Genomic DNA, 19,592 nt, shown 5'->3' with positions numbered 1-19,592 from the left:
AAATCTGACACATCGCTTACTTTTAAATCCTAATTGTTGGAATTTTAAAAAAGTTGGTTACTGTATCATTGTACACGACACATGCATATGACCATGAGCAAAGTTGGCTCAGTATCCTCACATGTACCTGACTCAACACAATTGAAATGAACGGCTCAGATTTAATTTCAGAACTTTAGGGGCAGTATTATTTGCGCTTTAAGATTTATGCCAAGTTGAAAAATCCAATTTCAGACCGTCCGATTCAATTGTACTCGGTCAACTGAGGGGATGTGAATTCAGCAAGTTAGGCTGTCGTGTGCTCAGTGCTCACCAACAAAGTTTGATGAGTACAACATATATCGATTTGACTTCAAATGAAGAATTCAAATTATTGAAATCTATGTATTTCATAAGTGATGTATGTATACAAATTTTTTTAAAAGTTTCGAATTCATTTGCTACAAGGTCAAGCGGTCAAATAAATAATTTTTTATAAGTTGTTTTATATATTAATTTTTCATCACTTCTCTGACCGCTTGATCCTGTAACAAATGAATTTGAAACTTTCAAAATTTTGTATGTACAAGCATTACTCGTGAAGTACATGGATTTCAACGGTTTGGATACTTCGTTTGAAGTCGATTCGATATACTTTTGGAGTTGTACTCACCAAACTCTTTTGATTTGCATATCACACCCTAACTTTGCTTATATAATTAGGCCTTCTAAAAATTTAAAACAATGAGAATAATTTTTTAGAAAAAAAAATTCAATCAGAAAATATAACTGATTCATTGATCATGGAAAAATATTAAATAGTTTGTTGGAGAGATGGAATTTTTTTCTTCAATGCATTAGAAGGACTTGAAGTATTAATTCGTTCATTTAAGTACTTTGTAGAGAATTGAATTATTAGTTCAGTTCCTCAAAATTTGTATATTTGTTTCAATTCTTAGTCACGTAAAATGTTTCATAGGTAGAATCTTTTCCTCATAAAATATCTAAAGAAGCTAAACCAACAATTCCAATTTTCATGGAAGCCAGTCTGGAGCCTCCTATTTTCTAATCCGAACCGTTCAAAATCGATCAAACAGCTTCAATTACATTTTTCTTTTATATCAATATAATATATTAAAACAAATCAGATGTAATTGAAGCCGTTTGATTGATTTTGAACGGTTCGGATTGGAGAATAGGAGGGTCAGCAGAGTTCATTCCAATTTTCATCTATCTGCTACTTTTCAAAATATTTAATATATATTCATAAAAACAAAAAAAATTATGCCCATGATGACTGCTCCTACCGGTTTGCACGCAAACTTTACAAACATAATTAAACTTGCTATTTCAATATTAAGTGGGTCCAATCAATCCGTGTTGTGAGAGCAAAGAATTGCATGAACATATATGGCAAGTTGCATGGATCATATTTGGCATTTCATTATTGCAAATAGTATAAATTAAATACATCCAAGTTGGATCATATTTGGCATTTCATTATGGCAAGTTGGATCATATTTGGCATTTCATATACTAAGAGTTACTGGTAAATTGTAATGGGCGCAATTAATTATCTCCCAGTTCCATAGTTTATTTTCCTGTTTGTTTTTTACTGTTATTTGCAGGGTACGATTGTAATATGAACTTTTTATATTCAATTAAATCAAGCATGCCTAAGGGCTTTTACTCAAAAAAAAAAAGAAATACTGTGAACCGAATGCGAAGTGCATAATCTTTTCTTAGCGTCACAAACCCTAAATTTGAATCATCTCCAGTGATATATATATATGCCACGTGGTTTGATAGGAAAAGATCCCTAGTCGCAACAGTTGCTACTGTGGCAACTTTAATTATGTTTGATGAAAAAGCTACAAACAGTTGAGCTTTTGCATGCAGTTTGATGAAAAAGGTAGAACTGAGTCATTAGAGAGCAAAAGCTCAACTGTTTTGTCTTGTTTTATAAATTGTTAAATATGATAGTAGATTGAAAAATTAGTTGGTTTCTTCACGCAATTTTCTTTTACCTTTCATTATTTTACACCGATGAATTATGAAATAGTTTAAAATTATCTAATTTTTTAAGCTGCTTGATTGATCGAAATCACAACATACATGGACCTAATTAAATAAAACTTATTTCCATTGTTAATTTGTTACGCTACTGAAACATTTTCCTATTACAAATTGTCATTATATTAACAATTTTGAGCTATGATATAAGTTTAGTTTTTGCATTATTAAAGATTGATGGTTGAAGCCATTAGTTGCATTATTTGCGATTCAAATCTAAATAGTTCACGAGGCAATTTCTAACGAACTATACTCAGTTTGATTTTGAGTTTGAATAAGATTCGAATCAAATTGATTTAATTTATTTCAGAATGAACTAACTTCGAGTCGAAATAATTACAAAATTTTTCCGAATCAAACTCAAATCGAATCATGAACTACGAACTTTTTGTAAAGTCCTACTCCGAACAACCTCGAAAGGCCATAAATAAACATTAGTAAAAAAAAAAAAATTTAAATACCTTGCCTCAACATTTTCACAAAAAGAATGACTAATTTGTAATTATTGAAACCACAACAGTATCTGTTTTTAACTATTTCCACGTGAAGTATCCCATTATTAGTGCCCCGCTCAGAATCTCTTTTCAGTTTTCAGACGTCCCGTGCTTTTTGTACCGGCCCCGGAATGACACATTGACACACCGAGACAGAAATCTGAATGATTTTGTATCCAGTCTCAATGAATAAGGTTCAGTAACGCTGTTTAAGAGTAGAATTCAAAGACTAAGGTCTTGTTCGGATGTCAGGTGGGAACGGAAATGGATTTAATTTGAATGATCAAAATGCTGTTTTTGTGGAAAAAAAAAATTATTCTGAGTGATTTTTTTTTTTCTACGGAAAACAGTGATGGCCGAACAGGACCTAAAAAATTCTTAGATAGAGATTTTAATAAAGCGGTATATAAAAAAGAGTCTGAGAGCACCAAATGACAATACATAAAAGCTACAAGAATTTGTTCTTTTTGTAACATGAAATGTTTGTAAATTAACTGAAGTATATTAGTTAACCGGTTTTACTAATCATTACCAAAATTATGTAGCATAGCTTCGATTGTTCTCTGATTGATTAATACCTATAATAAACAACGTCCCATAAATTTCTCAACTGATGCAAATTTTTATGCAAATATATATCAGTGGATTCTTTTTGACGAGTTCATGGCTCAACTCAAAAGTTTGTAAACAATTCAAATATAAGCACATATGTGCACAAAAAAAAGAAGAGAGAGAAATTTCTAACGTTGCAATTTTTTGTGTACAGAAATTTCACAACCTCAGGGCCTGTTCGGATGCCTCTAAACCTATAGGAATTGAAAGGATTTTGAGGCCGGTAGAAAAGAATTTCACTGCACCGTTCGGTTGCATATTTCTACAGAGATGGGATTGAGTTCTGTTTCCATTTTTGAACCCAACTCTTCGTTATTTGGTGGGAACAAAAAAATTTGATCTGACTGCATTTTTTCTTTCCCAAATGTTATTGTTCTCTCTCTCTTCATTAGACAATCACAATATTAATCCGTGGCAACGATGACTTGCTGATATTTATTTTATTCTTTAGATAACATGGTTGCTATGTGAGCATACAAAAAAGGTTGTGATATCATCTCTATTTTTTTTAATTGTAATAAATATTATGTTAAGTCAACAACTTTAATAATTATTTTTGAACATTTCTTAATTATATATATATATAGAGAGAGAGAGAGATGGGCTATGGTGCATTGCAATGTATGGAGGGGTTTGTGCATTGGACCATAAATCTAAAATTCAAAATCCAAATGGCCGATCCAAACCGTTCATCTTGTTCTCCATATTAATATGTGCTTGGAGACCAAATTTTATATTTTTCTAAATTGTTTTACTATTTATTAAGTATTTTACAAAATTGTTGATCCAACGGTGGCTTAACAAAACAGTAAAATCAGCAGCCACCGTTGGATCAACAATTTTGTAAAATACTTAATAAATAGTGAAAAAATTCAGAAAAATGTAAAATTTGGTCTCCAAGCACATATTTTTTAATACATATTTTTTAACTGGTTAAAATCAATACAGAACACTATACTATTCAAAAACAATAATTAAATAAAAATCATTTATAACTAAACTAAACTAAACTAAACTAAAATAATTAAATAAATATACATATTTTAAAGTAAATAAAGATTTCCCACAATTAATCCCATGATACAAACAAACACATATTCCCATAATTAATCTCGTGCATTCTGTACCCATGGGTTCTCACTTTTTCAAAAGTGAATTCATATTCCCATTCTCATTTCCATTCCGTAATCCCGTGACATCCGAACACGCCCTCATAGTGGGGAAATAGACAAGGGTAAATTTTTTCAGAGTTCACTAAACTTTATACTTTGTCACGAATTAATCACTCAATTTTGATTTGTTTCAATTAAGTCACTCAATTTTTTATTTGTCCCAAATTGATCACTTTATAACCTTTTCATCCTAAATGTTAACGAAATATTCTCATTTCGTTAGTATTTTGGACGGAATATAATCATTTTGTTAGAATTTTGAACAAAATGAGCATATTATGTTAGCGTTTTGAATTTTGAACAAAATGAGCATATTCTATTAGCGTTTGGAATGAGAATATTCCGTTAGCATTTTGAACTGAAAATTTATAGAGCGACCAATTTGGGACAAATAAAAAGTTGAGTGACTGGATTGGGACAAATCAACGTTGAGTGATCAATTCATGTCAAAGAACAAAGTTTAGTGACCTCCGGCCAATAAACAATTTACAATTACATTAAATTAGAAAAATGAGAGATGTTATTTATTCTTATTAGTGGGAAAATAAATAATTATTAAGTGTTGATGTAAAAATTGAATACTCAAAAAATTTTGATGGATATGAGAATAGTTATCCAAAAAAAGGAAAACGAAAAAGAGAGAGAGTAAATAGGGGTGTTCATTGGGTCCAGTTTAGTCGGTTTTGAACCGAACCGAATTAGTTTGAACTAAATGATTTGGTTTTTTTGGTTTAGTATTTCGGTTCAGTTTTTTTTGGTTTAATGCTTAGGTTCGGTTTGCTGTTTAAAACTGAATTATAACTTCGGTTCGGTTTAGAAATTTTGAAAACCAAAATAACCGAACTGATTGAAACTTTTATATATTATGAATTTGGTCCGGACCGCCCCGGTTTATTTCTTAATACCCCTATTTATTTTTTAATTAATTTCTTTAAATACTTAGATTTATTTCTTAATATCCCAAATTATTCCTTAATACTCCGGTCTATTTCTTAATATACTTCGGTTTATTATAAATCAATTGCTTTAAATAAAAAAATTAAAATATTTCGGTTTGAACAGAACAAATCGAAATTAAACTTTGGTTCAGTTCGGTTGCAATGCTAAATCAGTTCGGTTTGGTTCTATTTTTAAAACCAACTTATAACTTTGATTTGCCTAATTCGGACCGAACCGAACCGATGAACAGAGTAAACATGCCATCCCTAAAGCTTTATGTTTTGTTCCGCTGCTCTCAGGCCCAGCCATAAAATTCGCAGGCCCAATAAAGTATTAGGCGCTGCCCACAAAGCCGATAACCAAAAGGAGGGAAACTTGTACAAGGGAAAAATTAGAAATGTGCTGCAACAATGGCGCTAGGCGGGACAACGACAAGAGACAGTGAGTGAGCTCGATCGATGAAAAATGGCAAACATATCGAACCTCTTACAGAAGCTCCGGGAGAGGATCGCCTCCTCCACATCCTCCGGCGCCTCCTCTAGCGGCGGCGAGGACCCGTTCGAGGTCGATTTCCGTACTGCACTGCTTAACCTCCTCCATGCGTACGTTGTCCCTTCGTCCAATGGTATCGCGCTTCTAGCTCTACTTCCACACTTTTTCTTGCATTTATTGCTTAATTTGTGGAGAGAATTTCTGTATGTGTTTCAGAGGTAAATTAGGTAGGAGAAAGGGTTTCTGTATGATACGCAGCGAGTTGACTATGTTACTTCCGGATAAATTAATATGTTGATATCAAATTTTTGGAACCTTTTGATTTGTCTCATTAATAGGAAGGTTTTGCGACTCTTTTGTTAATTTATTAATAAAATTATAAGGGAGAAATTTATTCAGGCGTATGAGCTGGAGGGGGCTGCAGTGCTCATATAGTCATATCCGTTTAATCACTGTACTTATATGTTTACCTTTTCGCTTTTTGAGCATTTGGGAGGTGCTTCTTCGTGTGTTTTCTTTTTTTTTGTTTTTGTTTTTGGGGGTTTTGTAGGCTAAGGGTTTTCTCCCTAAGAAGGAAAAAAAAATCTACTTCCAATGGTCTACATAAATTAATTTACTTAGTATAGAACTAAAGTTGATATATATTTTGTTGAAGCAAATGAGAGGGAGGTGACAGCTGTGCTGAAACTTCTCTCGCACACTGCCCGAAATTTCCCTGGAGTTTTCTTTCATGGTTGTGCTGCAGCAGTCCTTCCAGTTATTGGCCGCCTTCTCCCCTTTCTTGCTGACCCCTCCTTCTGGTATGGTACATTAAACTAGGTTTATCTTTTTAGTGCTTATTTGTAACCAATTAAAAATGAGTTTGGCAAAGTTTTGTAAAATCCAACTATCCAACAGACTTGGAGTCATATATGCTTTACTTGCCACCAACTTAGTAGTTCTAGAAAATAGCCAATGCTGAACTTTGCATCAATTATAGGAGAAATCAAGCACTCTTGTCTTTGTTTTTAATTTGATTGTAATTAACTTCTATTTCATCAGCTCTCGGCATGGAGTGATCTTTGAGACAATTTCTTCTCTCCTGTCACTTCTTCGCACTAAGGAGAGAGAAGCTTACCGCCAATTCTTCCTAGATACCATGGTTGCCATAGAAGGTACTACTTGCAAACTTATTGCTTTTTCAGTTTTGTTAGTTGTGAAAGGAGCTGACTATTACCTAACTCGTAAATCAACAGATGTGTTATACGTGGCATCCATCCATGGAAACAAGCTCAGTGCAGCACATGCTGGTTCCATAAAGGTCAAGTGTTTGTCTGGCACTTTCGCATTAGTTGCAAATTCACCAATGATTTTCAGTGAGCTTCCTGCTAGTTGTCGTCCCAGGAGTGGGCCAGGTGTTTTGGTTGATCTGACCGGGGATGCAAGGTGGAGGCCTTTTGCAGCATCACTTATTAAGTTCATTAGCAAGTGCTTGACAGAAGGGACTCTTTATGTGGAAGGGCTTCTTGACATCTCTTTTGTTACTGCTGCATGTTCTCTACTTTGCTACGACGATACTGATTTGCATATGGTGAGTTGGTGGGTAGCTTACTTGTGTGAATCTGTTTATCTCAAGAATTTCTAATGTACTGGTATTAGATTTTGTTAATTGAGTTGACCAGCATGTACTATGTTACCAAACTAACAACCCTGCACAAGCCTCTAATGTGCAATAAAACCCCATACCCAGAGGAGCCTCAATAACTCTTGAAGGAGCAACTGTGATGTAATCAAGCTTCAATTGTTCTTAATCTATCTCAAATTAGACTCAACAAACAATTTACCCTCAGTGAGCACCGAGCACTGAATGAGCCAAGTAAAAAACTTGAAAGAAATACTTTTGGTTTAAAGGGCATTTATGACATATGCTTGGTGCTAGGTGCCAGTAAAACAAAAATGGTATTAAAATCTGGCATGGTAACACTTTGTCTAACCACTGTTTTATACTATCTCAGCCCCTTCTTGGCGTGAGTTTACTTTTTTCTTTGTGATTGAGTAGGCATGCTTTGACTTCGCAAGAATTACTGCAACAATTGTGGATGTTGATAGAGTTCCAGCTGAGAAAATTATTCGCTCAATTGCATGTATTCTGGAGCAAGATAAGAACAGCCTTCCTCATTTCAGGTGATTTTTTTAATACTGCTGCTCTGTCATTCATAAGTACTATATTATTGCTTCATCAAAAAAATGTTTTAACTTTTGAATTTTTAAACACAGAGATGTCAACTATGACTATACGATGGGGATGTGCTTTCATGAGCTCCATTCATCTTGTCACGATTCAATTATTGAATCTACTGCGACTGATATAATCGATAGTTTTCCAAAAGCACTGGAAACCACCAATTGCCCAGAACTTCAGGTCAGAAACCTAAATTACAAACAACACTTGAGATGTATCCTTCCAAACATCAAGATGCAAAAAGTTATTCTACATCATTGATATCCTTTGCAGAGATCAAATTCTACCCTGATGCACTTGTTTTTCTTAAGCCCTTTTCCTATTGAACAGCATTTCTGCTGATTTTGATGTAGTGCCATGATAGGTCCTAACAAGCATTTATTTACACAATAAAATGTAATTTGTCTGTCAATTTCAGGTAGCCATGTGTACTGCTTACAAACGAATAGCCCAATTATGCTCTCCTTCTGTGTGGAAGCCCGAAGTACTTGTTAAGGTATTATACACGTCAAACCCATGCTTTTGGCTCATTGATTGCATTTGCCTGGCTATAGGCACTTTTGGTGCTGAAAGTTTCAACAAGTTGGGTGGTGCCACTGAAGACTCTGACTTGGCTGGAGTTGGCAAAAAGAGAAAAACTGAGGAGAGAGAAATCACCTCCTCAAAGCGTCAGAAAATGACCGGAACAAGTTTCTTGAAGCATGGGGAGCAGGAGGAAAGCAAAATCTCTAATCCTTTTCCTAGATTACTTTTTCGGTTAGTTGCATATTTAAAACCTGATAATGAACTACACAATTCCATGACACCGGAGAATGCTATAAATGCTTTAAGTGTGCTGTGCTGTGCATTTTCTTCCTACTGGAATACAAGTTTGAGTGGTAGTATTTTTGAGCATGTCGTCTCCTGGATACCGTGGATCTGCAAACAGGTTAGTAGGAATAGAAACAATAAATTGCAAACCAATCGAATATATTCAACTTTTCTTTTGTTTGGCATCTCATATATGATGTTACTTAGGTGAAGGAAGGTGGCTCCCTTTTGTTCAATATGTCGTTGTATTTGGAAGCAGTTCAAAGCATATTGCTCATTCCAGGTAAGGATTTAGCCCATTTCTCTCTCTGTCTAATTTGTGGCTTTTTCCCTAGGTATATGTTCTGTACTTCTTCATGATAGTTTTATATCAACAATCCTCCCTCTTCAATTAGCCTATTCGGCAAGTAAAGTTTTTGGTTGAGAAGTAGGTTTTCTCAGCCTGGATGCAAGATCAGTCTGTATTGCTTCGACTGACGTTTCTGTTACTTGTTTATGTTTATGTTTGGTTTAATTGGGCTTGTATTGGTTAGTGTGGAAGTCAAGGTCCTATCATGTTACTAAGGTTTTGCCAAATTGTTGAATACATATAATGAGAAATAGAAGTTCACATGTAGTTCCCTGCTACCTGTTGGGCACTTCAATGGCACAAATTAGCCTGTTTGTGGTGGATATCTTGTGGTGCTGCAATACCTCAGTTAACTGCATGCACTAGCTTAGCTTCTTAATCCCTACCATTCTTCATTGATGCAGATAAAAGAAACTGCATTTCTTCAGTTTATGCCAATCTCTTAAATGTGCTAATGTTTTCATGGAGCAACACTCACCTTATAAGTCCCTCTCAGTCAATTTTGCATCTAAAGTGCCTCATGATACAAGTTCTCTCGAAGCTTGGGATTAAACTAAATTCGACACGCGATTTTGAATTGTTGGACTTAGCTATGAATGATGAGTCCGAAGAGGTCAGGTGTGAAGCTGTAATTTCATTGCCTATCTTTGTCTTGTTCTCTGGTTCTGGCCTGCTTGAACACATGGTCAATCGACTCAAGTAAGTATCTTGTTATTGTTTTATGCATGTCAAACTGACAGATATGAACTGATCTTTTTTGTTTAGAGGGTAAATGATGCTTTTAAAATTTATTTATCTATGTTTCAGGTCAGTGGAAGGAGGTGGAAGTGCATCAGTCAATAAAAGGATAGTTTTCTCTCTTGGTTTTTTGTCATGCTTGACTGGATTCTCCGGCTGTTCAAAAGTAAATGGGAGAAATGCCTGTAAGCTGTTCTTAGGCAATTACCATCAAACTGGTGTCTCAACATTGGATCTTCTGTTAAAAGGATTCTTTTGTTCCACATGCGAATCCAAAGCAAGAGATAGTGAAGAAGTACTGTTGTCTGCTGTTGTGCAAATGCCGACGTTGCAAAGTGAGATAGATGGCCAGCCAGGTGCCTTTGTGGGGATACATTCTCTGTTTTTCAAATTCATTTTTGGAGACTATTCTGAAGAAGTGGCTGTTTCGTGTGTACAGATATTGCCCCGAATCCTGAGACACAGTAGTCAGGTTGTGTTGGATGAAAATAGTTTGCGCTGGATGGAATGCATCGACTTTCTGCTATCTCATAAAGTTAAGGCAGTTAGAGAAGAATTTTGTGGGGTGATAAGCTGCTTCATGAAAAGTGAGATTCTGGCTGCCCTATTTGCTGATGATGCAGATGGAGAACTGAAATTCTTTGACCGCATCAAAAGTGCCATTGCCAGAACCGAGAATCTCCACGAGAATCGCCAGATTTTGCTAACACTTCTAGAAAGTGTTGCTAGAATCATGGAAGCTGTTGATGTTCATGCCCCAGTTTTCTTCGAATGTTTTACATTACTTATCACACAACTTGGCCACCACAGAACAATTGTCAGATGGACGGCACTTAGGCTGATACAGAGATTGACATGCTTCAAGGGAGGCCTTGAACTTTTCTTGACCAAACATATTCTTCTTCGCAACTCACTATATGATTTTCTATCTGATCGGCTCATTGGTCACCTGGCCGTAGTAAAAGAATTTGCTGAGGCTGTTCTGGGGGTTAAAATTGATGAGCTAGTAAAGTGCATGGTCCCAATCGTCATCCCAAAACTTGTTATTTCGCACAAGAGTAACAATCAAGCGGTCCTGATTTTGCATGAGCTGGCGAACCAACTTGACACACAGGCAGCCCCGCTGGCAGTGCATTGGTTGCCAAAGGTGGTTGCCTCTGCATTGTTTCATGAAGCTCCGCAAGAACTTTCCTTTGTCTTGGAGTTCTATCATAAAGAGGCGGAATCGGATAGCAAAGAAATATTTGCTGCAGCATTGCCCGAACTGCTTGATGAGCTTTTGTGTTTCCATGGGGACACAGATCAGGATGAAACAAATTGCAGGTAATACAACTTTCGAGGAGATAATTTATCACTATCATCTGATATAAATGAGAGATGTCATTATTATTTTACATGAGTCCCACAAAGAGGCAGCTGCTTTTATTTTTAAGATGTCTTATGTAGTTCTAAAAAGGAGAACCTAATGTAACCTAATGTAGGTGATGACTTGATATGTTTGTGTATTGCTAAAGTAACCTAAAAGAGACACAGGCTACCAACCACGACCATTAGTTCTGAAAATTTTGCATATTCTTGGTGTACCCCTTTACAACTTCCAAGTCTTATGATTTATTATTCTGGTACCAGGACTACTAGAATCCCTCTGATAATTAAGAAGGTAGCTCGAATTCTGACGGGGTCAGAAGACTTGCCTGATTTCTTGAAGGATCAGTTTGCCGGTCTTCTAAACAGCATTAATAAGAAGATGCTCCATAGTGATGACCCACAATTGCAGTGCCAGGCCTTGCACCGAATTCAGAAACTAATTGAGATGATGGGGCCTTACCTCAACACACATGTGCCCAAAATCATGGTTCTCTTGATCTACACAATCGACAAAGAAGCCCTTCAGAGTGACGGCCTTGATGCACTGCACTTTTTTATTAGACAATTGGCTGAACTTTCTCCGTCTAGTATAAAGCATGTGATGTCACAGGTCGTGGCGGCCTTTATACCGTCCCTGGAGATATGTGAAGAATGTCCCTCTGAACACCTGGATAAGATTGTTGAAGTTTTACGGTACATTATTGTGAAGAACTATGCCCGCGTGGAGCAGGAGATTTGTAAATTGCCACTGCTGCCTAGCATTCCAGCTTTGTCAGAGGTACTCTAATAATCTGATTTGAACTTTTTGCATGGTATTATATTTCAATTTGGGATTAAAATAATATTTTAGCATGACAGGTTAATGGGCTGATAAGAGAGGCGAAGGGTTCAAGGACGCTAAGGGATCAACTCCAAGGTGCTGTTGATGGTCTTAACCATGAAAGCCTAAATGCCAGGTACATTGTGGCACGTGAACTAAAAAAGCTACTTAATGCTGAAAGAGAAGGCATTACAGCATTAATTGGGGCTGATCATGCAGCCGATCTAGATGTGATAAGCTCTCTAATTGCCACCTTGCTACGGGGCTGTGCTGAGGAGTCACGTACTGCTGTTGGCCAGAGGTTGAAATTAGTATGTGCTGATTGTCTGGGTGCACTTGGTGCTGTGGACCCAGCAAAGTTCAAGGGCACCTCTTCTGAGCGGTTTAAGATTGAGTGTTCTGACGATGATCTCATTTTTGAGTTGATAAACAAGCATTTAGCAAGGGCATTTCGGGCAGCTTCTGACACAGTCGTGCATGACTCTGCAGCTTTGGCTATTCAAGAGCTTCTAAAACTAGCTGGTTGCCAAGCATCTGGTGGTGATTTAAACAATCGAGGTCAGAAACTGTGGAGCCGTTTTTCCAATTACATCAAGGAAACAATTGCGCCTTGTCTGACCTCAAGATACCAACTCCCTAGTGTGACTGATTCTGCTTATACTGGTTCAATTTACCGCCCACAAATGTCCTTCCGGCGGTGGATTTATTTATGGATAAGAAAATTAACAGCCCATGCCACTGGATCCCGCTTCAGCATATTCAGTGCATGCCGAGGGATAGTGAGGCTTGACATGCAAACTGCATTGTACCTTCTACCATACCTTGTGCTAAATGCTGTCTGTCATGGCACAGCAGAGGCACGTCAAAGGATTACAGAGGAGATACTGTCAGTCCTCGAAGCAGCTGCATCAGAGAATAGTGGTGCTGCTGTTCATGGAATAACTAGCGGCCAGAGTGAGGTGTGTATCCAAGCTGTGTTTACTCTGCTCGACAATCTCGGCCAGTGGGTTGATGATCTGAAGCAGGAAATTGCACTCTCTCAGCCTGTCAAAGGGAAAAATGAAATTGCTTCTGTTTCTGCTTCCAAAAATGAGGACCACCTGGTGCAGTGTGGAAATGTGTCTGAGTTGTTATCTGCTGTTCCGAAGGTAACTTTAGCTAGAGCTTCTTTCCATTGCCAGGCTTATGCGCGTGCTTTAATGTACTTTGAATCGCATGTGAGAGATAACTCTGGTTCGTTCAACCCAGCTGCTGAGACTAGTGGGGTGTTCTCTGACAATGACATATCCTTTCTGATGGAGATATATTCTGGATTGGACGAACCTGATGGCCTTCTTGGTTTGGCAAATTTACGCGACTCATCCAACCTTCAGGACCAGTTGCTCATTAGTGAGAAATCTGGTAACTGGGCTGATGTTTTGACATTCTGTGAACAGGCTTTACAAATGGAACCCTGTTCGGTGCAAAGGCATTCTGATGTGCTTAACTGTTTACTTAACATGTGCCACCTTCAGGCTATGGTTGCACATGTAGATGGTCTGATATGCCGGATACCACAATACAAAAAAACTTGGTGCACGCAAGGGGTGCAAGCTGCTTGGAGATTAGGTCGTTGGGACTTGATGGATGACTACCTTTCAAATGTTGACAAGGAGGGCTTAACTTTTTCTGGTACTGAAACAAATGCCTCTTTTGACATGGGTCTTGCCAAAATATTTCAGGCAATGATCAAGAAAGATCAGTTCTTGGTGGAAGAGCGAATTGCTCAATCAAAGCAGGCTTTGCTAGTGCCATTGACTGCAGCCGGTATGGACTCGTACATGCGTGCTTATCCATACGTTGTTAAGCTTCACATGTTATGTGAGCTTGAGGATTTCCACAGTTTGCTTGGTGAAGATTCCTTCCTTGAAAAGGCTTTCACTCATAATGATCCAGATTTTGTCAAAGTGGCAAAAGACTGGGAGAACCGCCTCAGAATCACTCAACCTTCATTATGGGCTAGAGAACCATTACTTGCTTTTCGCCGGCTGGTGTACGGTTTGAGTAGTTTAAACTCCCAGGTTGGGGACTGCTGGCTTCAGTACGCAAAGCTGTGCCGATCAGCCGGTCACTATGAGACCGCACATCATGCGATACTGGAAGCACACGCCTCAGGTGCTCCAAATGTGCACATGGAGAGGGCCAAGTACTTGTGGGATGTGAGAAAACCAGATGGTGCAATTGCTGAGTTACAGCAAACTCTGCTAAATGTGCCTTCTGACGTGCTGGGGCCTGCAGTTGTATCATCTCTCTCCAGCCTCTCGCTTGCATTACCAAATGCTCCTCTCTCTGTCAGCCAGGCTTCTAAGGATAATTCAGATGTGGCTAAAACTCTTCTCCTTTACACCAGATGGATTCATCAAACAGGACAGAAACAGAAGGAAGATATCATTTCCCTTTACTCTAGGGTTAGAGAGTTGCAGCCCAAGTGGGAGAAGGGTTACTTCTACATGGCCAAATACTGTGATGATCTGTTGGTTGATGCAAGGAGAAGGCAAGAAGACAGGCTTGCTGCAAAAGTGGGCCCCATAACTTCTGGCTCCAGCAGCACATCTGTTGAAGAGAAGTTGTGGTGGACATATCTACCTGATGTGCTGCTTTTTTATGCAAAGGGTCTCCACAGAGGCCATAAGTATCTTTTCCAAGCTTTGCCAAGACTGCTGACCCTCTGGTTTGACTTTGGGAGCGTTTACCAAAGAGAAGGATCAGCCTCGAACAAGCCCATGAAAGCTGTTCATACTAGGGTAAACATAATTTATTTTAGCTTTTTTTTCTTGTTGTGCATTCGCCTCTAGAAAGCTGGTTTAGGTACCTCTCAAATTTTTTGTACTATAAGTTGATAACAGCCCCAGTTTGGTTCATGTAGGTGTCCCCTGCTCTCACTCATGTTCAAAATAAAATAAGATACAATAAATGGATGAATGGAGAAAGGTCTTAAGATAAAATATTCTGTCAAACAAATAAAATGACAATAAATCTGCAGGTCCACCATCAGTTTTATCCATGTCCAAGAGGGTCACTACTGTTACTTTCATTCTATTTCATTCCTTTTGGAGGTTAACACAAATGTGCAACTTTTCCCTTAAAATGAAGTCTAATTAGCAATATTTTAGGTATTAAGCGTCATGCGAGGTTGTTTGAAAGATCTCCCCACATACCAATGGCTTACAGTCTTATCTCAGCTGATCTCTCGCATTTGCCATCAGAATGATGAAATAGTGCGAACCGTGAAGCACATAATTACATCTGTTCTACAAGCATACCCTCAACAGGCCCTCTGGATGATGGCTGCTGTCTCCAAATCAACGGTTCCTGCTCGGCGTGAAGCAGCTAACGAGATAATCCAAGCTGCAAGAAAGGGGTCCCGCCACGGAAGTGAAAACAGTAACTTATTCTCACAGTTTGCAAGTCTGGTAGATCATCTGATCAGGTTGTGCTTCCACCCTGGACAGCCTAAATCAAGGAGCATTAATATATCGACAGAGTTCAGTTCTCTGAAGAGGATGATGCCACTTGGGATTATTCTGCCGGTTCAGCAGTCTCTGACTGTTGCATTGCCATCATATGATGTGGATTCAGAAGATCAGCCTAAATTTAATGTTTTCTCAGCTTCTGAGCATGTCACAATTGCTGGTATAGCTGATGAGGCGGAGATCCTTTCTTCTCTCCAAAAACCCAAAAAGGTTAATTTATATATTTTTTTAATCACCTTTTTAGTAGATTATCTAAGCAACTTTTTTTTATTTGATCTTAAACAATAATAGTTACAAAATAGATCTACCAGGATCATTACCTTGGGCATCAATAATACCTCTGATTGGTCATGTAAGATAAACTAGGTCTCAAAGTCAGAAAAGAAAGCTAAACTCATCCTCAATAGAAAGTTAGAAAAGTTATGATTGTGCATTTGGATAAAAAATGTTGCATCCTTCTAGCCAAAAAGTTGCGTTCAGGTATCCCATCTCAACAAAGGAATATTTGACAAAAATAAGGTCTCTTGGGGCATACAACAGCTCCTGTTGGTGGTAAAATGTATTTCTCAAAATGTTGATGACAACAAAAAGCTCTTGAAAATATCAGGTTGTTTTTCTTGGAAGTGATGGTGTGGCACGGCCTTTCCTATGCAAACCCAAGGATGACTTGAGGAAAGATGCGCGTATGATGGAGTTCAATGCAATGATCAACCGCCTCCTTTCCAAGTATCCTGAGAGCCGCCGTAGAAAGCTTTATATTCGCACCTTTGCTGTGGTCCCACTCACCGAAGATTGCGGCATGGTTGAGTGGGTCCCACATACTCGTGGCCTTCGACACATCTTGCAGGATATTTATATAACATGCGGGAAGTTTGACCGGCAGAGGACCAACCTGATAATTAAGAAAATTTACGACCAATGCCAGGTAGGTATATCAATACTAGATGATAGTACTAGAATTGAGAATTCTTTAAATCATGGTTTTGTATTTTCTTTCAGCTGTCATCTGTATTGTATTGGTAAAAGTTGTTAACATGTTATATTTTTTGAAAGAACAGAGCAGAAACTATTATAGCGCAGAATATGTCTCTTTAATGCTTTCTCATAAGCACAAGAAATCTATACTTCAAATTATTTTGTGGATCAGAAAAGTTTATTTGAGATTATGTCATGGTTAATTAATGCTCAAAAGTCAATCAACTGGATCAGACATGTTGACATTCATATTGCCAGGGTAAGATGCCAGAAGACGAGATGCTTAAAACAAAGATCCTGCCCATGTTTCCACCGGTTTTCCACAAATGGTTTTTGACCACTTTCTCTGAACCAGCTGCATGGTTTCGTGCCAGGATAGCATATGCACACACAACAGCTGTGTGGTCAATGGTGGGGCATATTGTAGGGCTTGGTGACCGGCATGGAGAGAATATCTTGTTTGATTCAACAAGTGGTGATTGTGTTCATGTAGATTTCAGTTGCCTGTTTGATAGAGGCTTGCTCCTGGATAAACCCGAGTTGGTCCCTTTCAGGCTTACACAGGTCAGAAGCTACGTTGCAAATATGGCTGTATGAAAAAGAAAATTCTAGAAATGAATACAAGTACCTGAATTTTTCATTTTTTGTCTAGGGATCAGCTCCCTTTTTTTATAAATCCCACATGGTGCTAGGTTTCAAACCAACAATCTCTCACAAGTACCTGACATGATGTGTAAGCATAGGTATGCATTGTAGTTTTTAGATACTAGGATACTGTCACTATTGCCTGATGTTTTAACCCAAGATGAACCTTTCTTTTATGGCAAGATAGAAGGGCCTATTGATTATTCCAAAATTATAGTGTTTTTAAATAGAGCAGGAGAGTGAGCTAGCACTCAACTGAGATATGGGTTGTATAACAGCCTTAATTTTGGTTACTAATTAGTATAACATGCCCTCTGTCTCTCTCTATCTATCTATATCTGACAAGTAAAATTCGGTGCAGAACATGATTGATGGTCTGGGGATCTCTGGATATGAAGGTGTATACTTGAAGGTATGCGAGATAACACTATCAGTGCTAAGGACGCATAAGGAGACTTTGATGAGTGTTCTTGAGACCTTCATACATGACCCGCTTGTTGAGTGGACCAAGTCTCACAAGTCCAGCGGAGTTGAAGTTCAAAACCCTCATGCTCAGGTCTTGTAACAACAACCTTTTCAATTGATTTGTTCTTTTTGCAAAACATGGCCGGTGTTTTACTCAAGCACAAGCTAATAAATTACCTTTATAAAACTTAAATATAGAAGTTCACTTTGAAATGACTTGACTGCTGACCTGTCTAAAGGATGGTAAAAATATTCAAATCTAGTCTACTTGGTTCTAGCTCATGTGTGCTCGTGCAAAGGAAAAAAGAGGGTATCATCATTGTTAGGGGCCAAAATTGTTGTAAATTTATGGAATATAATTTCTGTCCTGTTACTTGGAAGGTGGGTTGTTGTATACAATAACCCTTAAAATTTATGGATAGAGGAGTGAAGGAATTAGCTTTCTCTGCAAATATGTGGATTTGCTTGGGGTTAATTCCTGATTTTTTTTCTAAATTTTTGCAAATATGTTCAGTGTTTGATGATAAATGCCTTTTTGATAATATTTCTAGAGGGCCATAAGCAACATCAAAGCCAGGTTACAGGGAGTTATGGTTGGAGTTGCAGCAGCACCTTCTTTGCCTTTATCAGTTGAAGGACAGGCTCGGCGCCTCATAGCTGAAGCGGTTTCGCACAAAAATCTTGGCAAAATGTATATATGGTGGATGCCTTGGTTTTAATGTTTTTTTTTTAAAAAGAAGTGGGGTAAACCCACCGATTTCCATTAAACAAGAAATCAGTTCCAGTGCCACCATACAAAGCATTCAGTTCCAGTACCACCACTCTGGTACCAATTCATGCAATTTACAAAACAGAAATAAACCTACATAGGTATTACAAGTCAAATATCTATATTACATGAACTAACAAAGCAAATTTGTAATTCTAACAGGAGATACTAAAAAACAACAAACTGACAACCAACAAAACATACGCATAAAGACCCCCGAACAACTAGTAATATCAAGCTCAACTATCTGTACCTGTCCTGCTGTCTTCAATAAAACCATTCTCTATCCCAAGCCTATGGGTTGTATCCTCCATGGTAATGGTATAAAATTTTTCTTGTAGGTCCTTTACCTCACAAAGAAGCATACAATTTAAATTAGCCAATGTATCATAGGTCTGATTGCTACTCCAAAATTTAGCAGTAGCAATAATCGGAGAACCTATGTTCCTAATACTTCTAATATGTCCTTTGAAAATTAATTGCGTTCAATCCAGTGTCCACAACACTGCACCCATTGTAAGCTCCACTAAATTAGGATCTTTCAGAAGGATACACCTATCAAGGTCCCATAAATCCTGTATATTGGTACCCTCAAATTCAAAGCACACCATTCTTCATGATAATTACCAACCAAAATTGTCTAGCCAATTCAATATGATAGCTACCATTTTGAAAAACCTGAGATAATAAGATATTTGGATCATACACTATTGAAAATAATTGAGGATATAAAGTATGTAATGCACAAGGTCCAGCCATCTGTCCAACCAGAACCTCACAGTAAGACCATATCATACCTACCAATTAATACCTACTTCAATTTGAGATATATACCTACTTATCTCAAAAAAAAAATACCTACTTCAATTAACATCCTTCCAAAAAGGAGAGGGCTGACCATGAGTACATGTAATACCAACTTTAAGAATCAACAAAATTTTCCAAGTACCATTCATGGAATCATCATAAAACCTGAACATCCATTTGGATAATAATGACCTGTTAATTTGTTCTAAATCAAGGAGTCCAAGCCCCCCTTGGGTCTTGCTCCGACAAACAGCTGCCCAATGCTTATTATGCCAAGAACTTTTGTTAGGAATTCATCTTTTGCTGTGGAAGTGCAACCTAATTGTAGCATTTTTCGCATTTTGAATAAGAT

The 19,592-nt window shown here is 37.7% G+C and overlaps 1 protein-coding gene across 2 annotated transcripts; it reads left to right on the top strand.

Moving 5' to 3' along the window:
* The first annotated feature begins 5,662 nt into the window (after nt 1-5,662).
* On the top strand, nt 5,663-18,494 carry ATR (Ataxia telangiectasia-mutated and RAD3-like protein). 2 transcript variants are annotated; one of them, XM_078305112.1, is made up of 17 exons: nt 5,663-5,894; nt 6,417-6,561; nt 6,803-6,915; nt 6,997-7,331; nt 7,800-7,924; nt 8,018-8,162; nt 8,401-8,910; nt 9,000-9,075; nt 9,546-9,840; nt 9,949-11,202; nt 11,509-12,025; nt 12,106-14,850; nt 15,220-15,789; nt 16,187-16,504; nt 16,813-17,118; nt 17,561-17,755; nt 18,216-18,494. In XM_078305112.1, exons 1-17 carry the CDS (start codon nt 5,735-5,737, stop codon nt 18,381-18,383), a joined length of 7,977 nt encoding a protein of 2,658 aa, XP_078161238.1. In that variant the 5' UTR covers nt 5,663-5,734; the 3' UTR covers nt 18,384-18,494. The 2 variants fall into 2 exon arrangements, with proteins under 2 accessions (XP_078161238.1, XP_078161239.1); XM_078305113.1 differs by lacking the exon at nt 6,417-6,561 and having other exon boundaries at nt 5,771-5,894.
* The last annotated feature ends 1,098 nt before the right edge of the window (nt 18,495-19,592 follow it).

Source organism: Carex rostrata, chromosome 7, assembly GCF_964058835.1.
Source record: "Carex rostrata chromosome 7, lpCarRost1.2, whole genome shotgun sequence".
In the NCBI taxonomy this organism is placed as follows: Eukaryota; Viridiplantae; Streptophyta; class Magnoliopsida; order Poales; family Cyperaceae; genus Carex; species Carex rostrata.
This window is presented reverse-complemented; position numbering and strand designations above follow the sequence as displayed.

Bases quoted from the DNA above. Each gene is read 5' to 3' on its own strand.
- ATR (XM_078305112.1), top strand. From the start codon at position 5,735: ATGGCAAACATATCGAACCTCTTACAGAAGCTCCGGGAGAGGATCGCC. The intron at 8,911-8,999 runs GTTAGTAGGAAT...GATGTTACTTAG, and splicing joins TACCGTGGATCTGCAAACAG to GTGAAGGAAGGTGGCTCCCT. The intron at 11,203-11,508 runs GTAATACAACTT...TTCTGGTACCAG, and splicing joins CAGGATGAAACAAATTGCAG to GACTACTAGAATCCCTCTGA.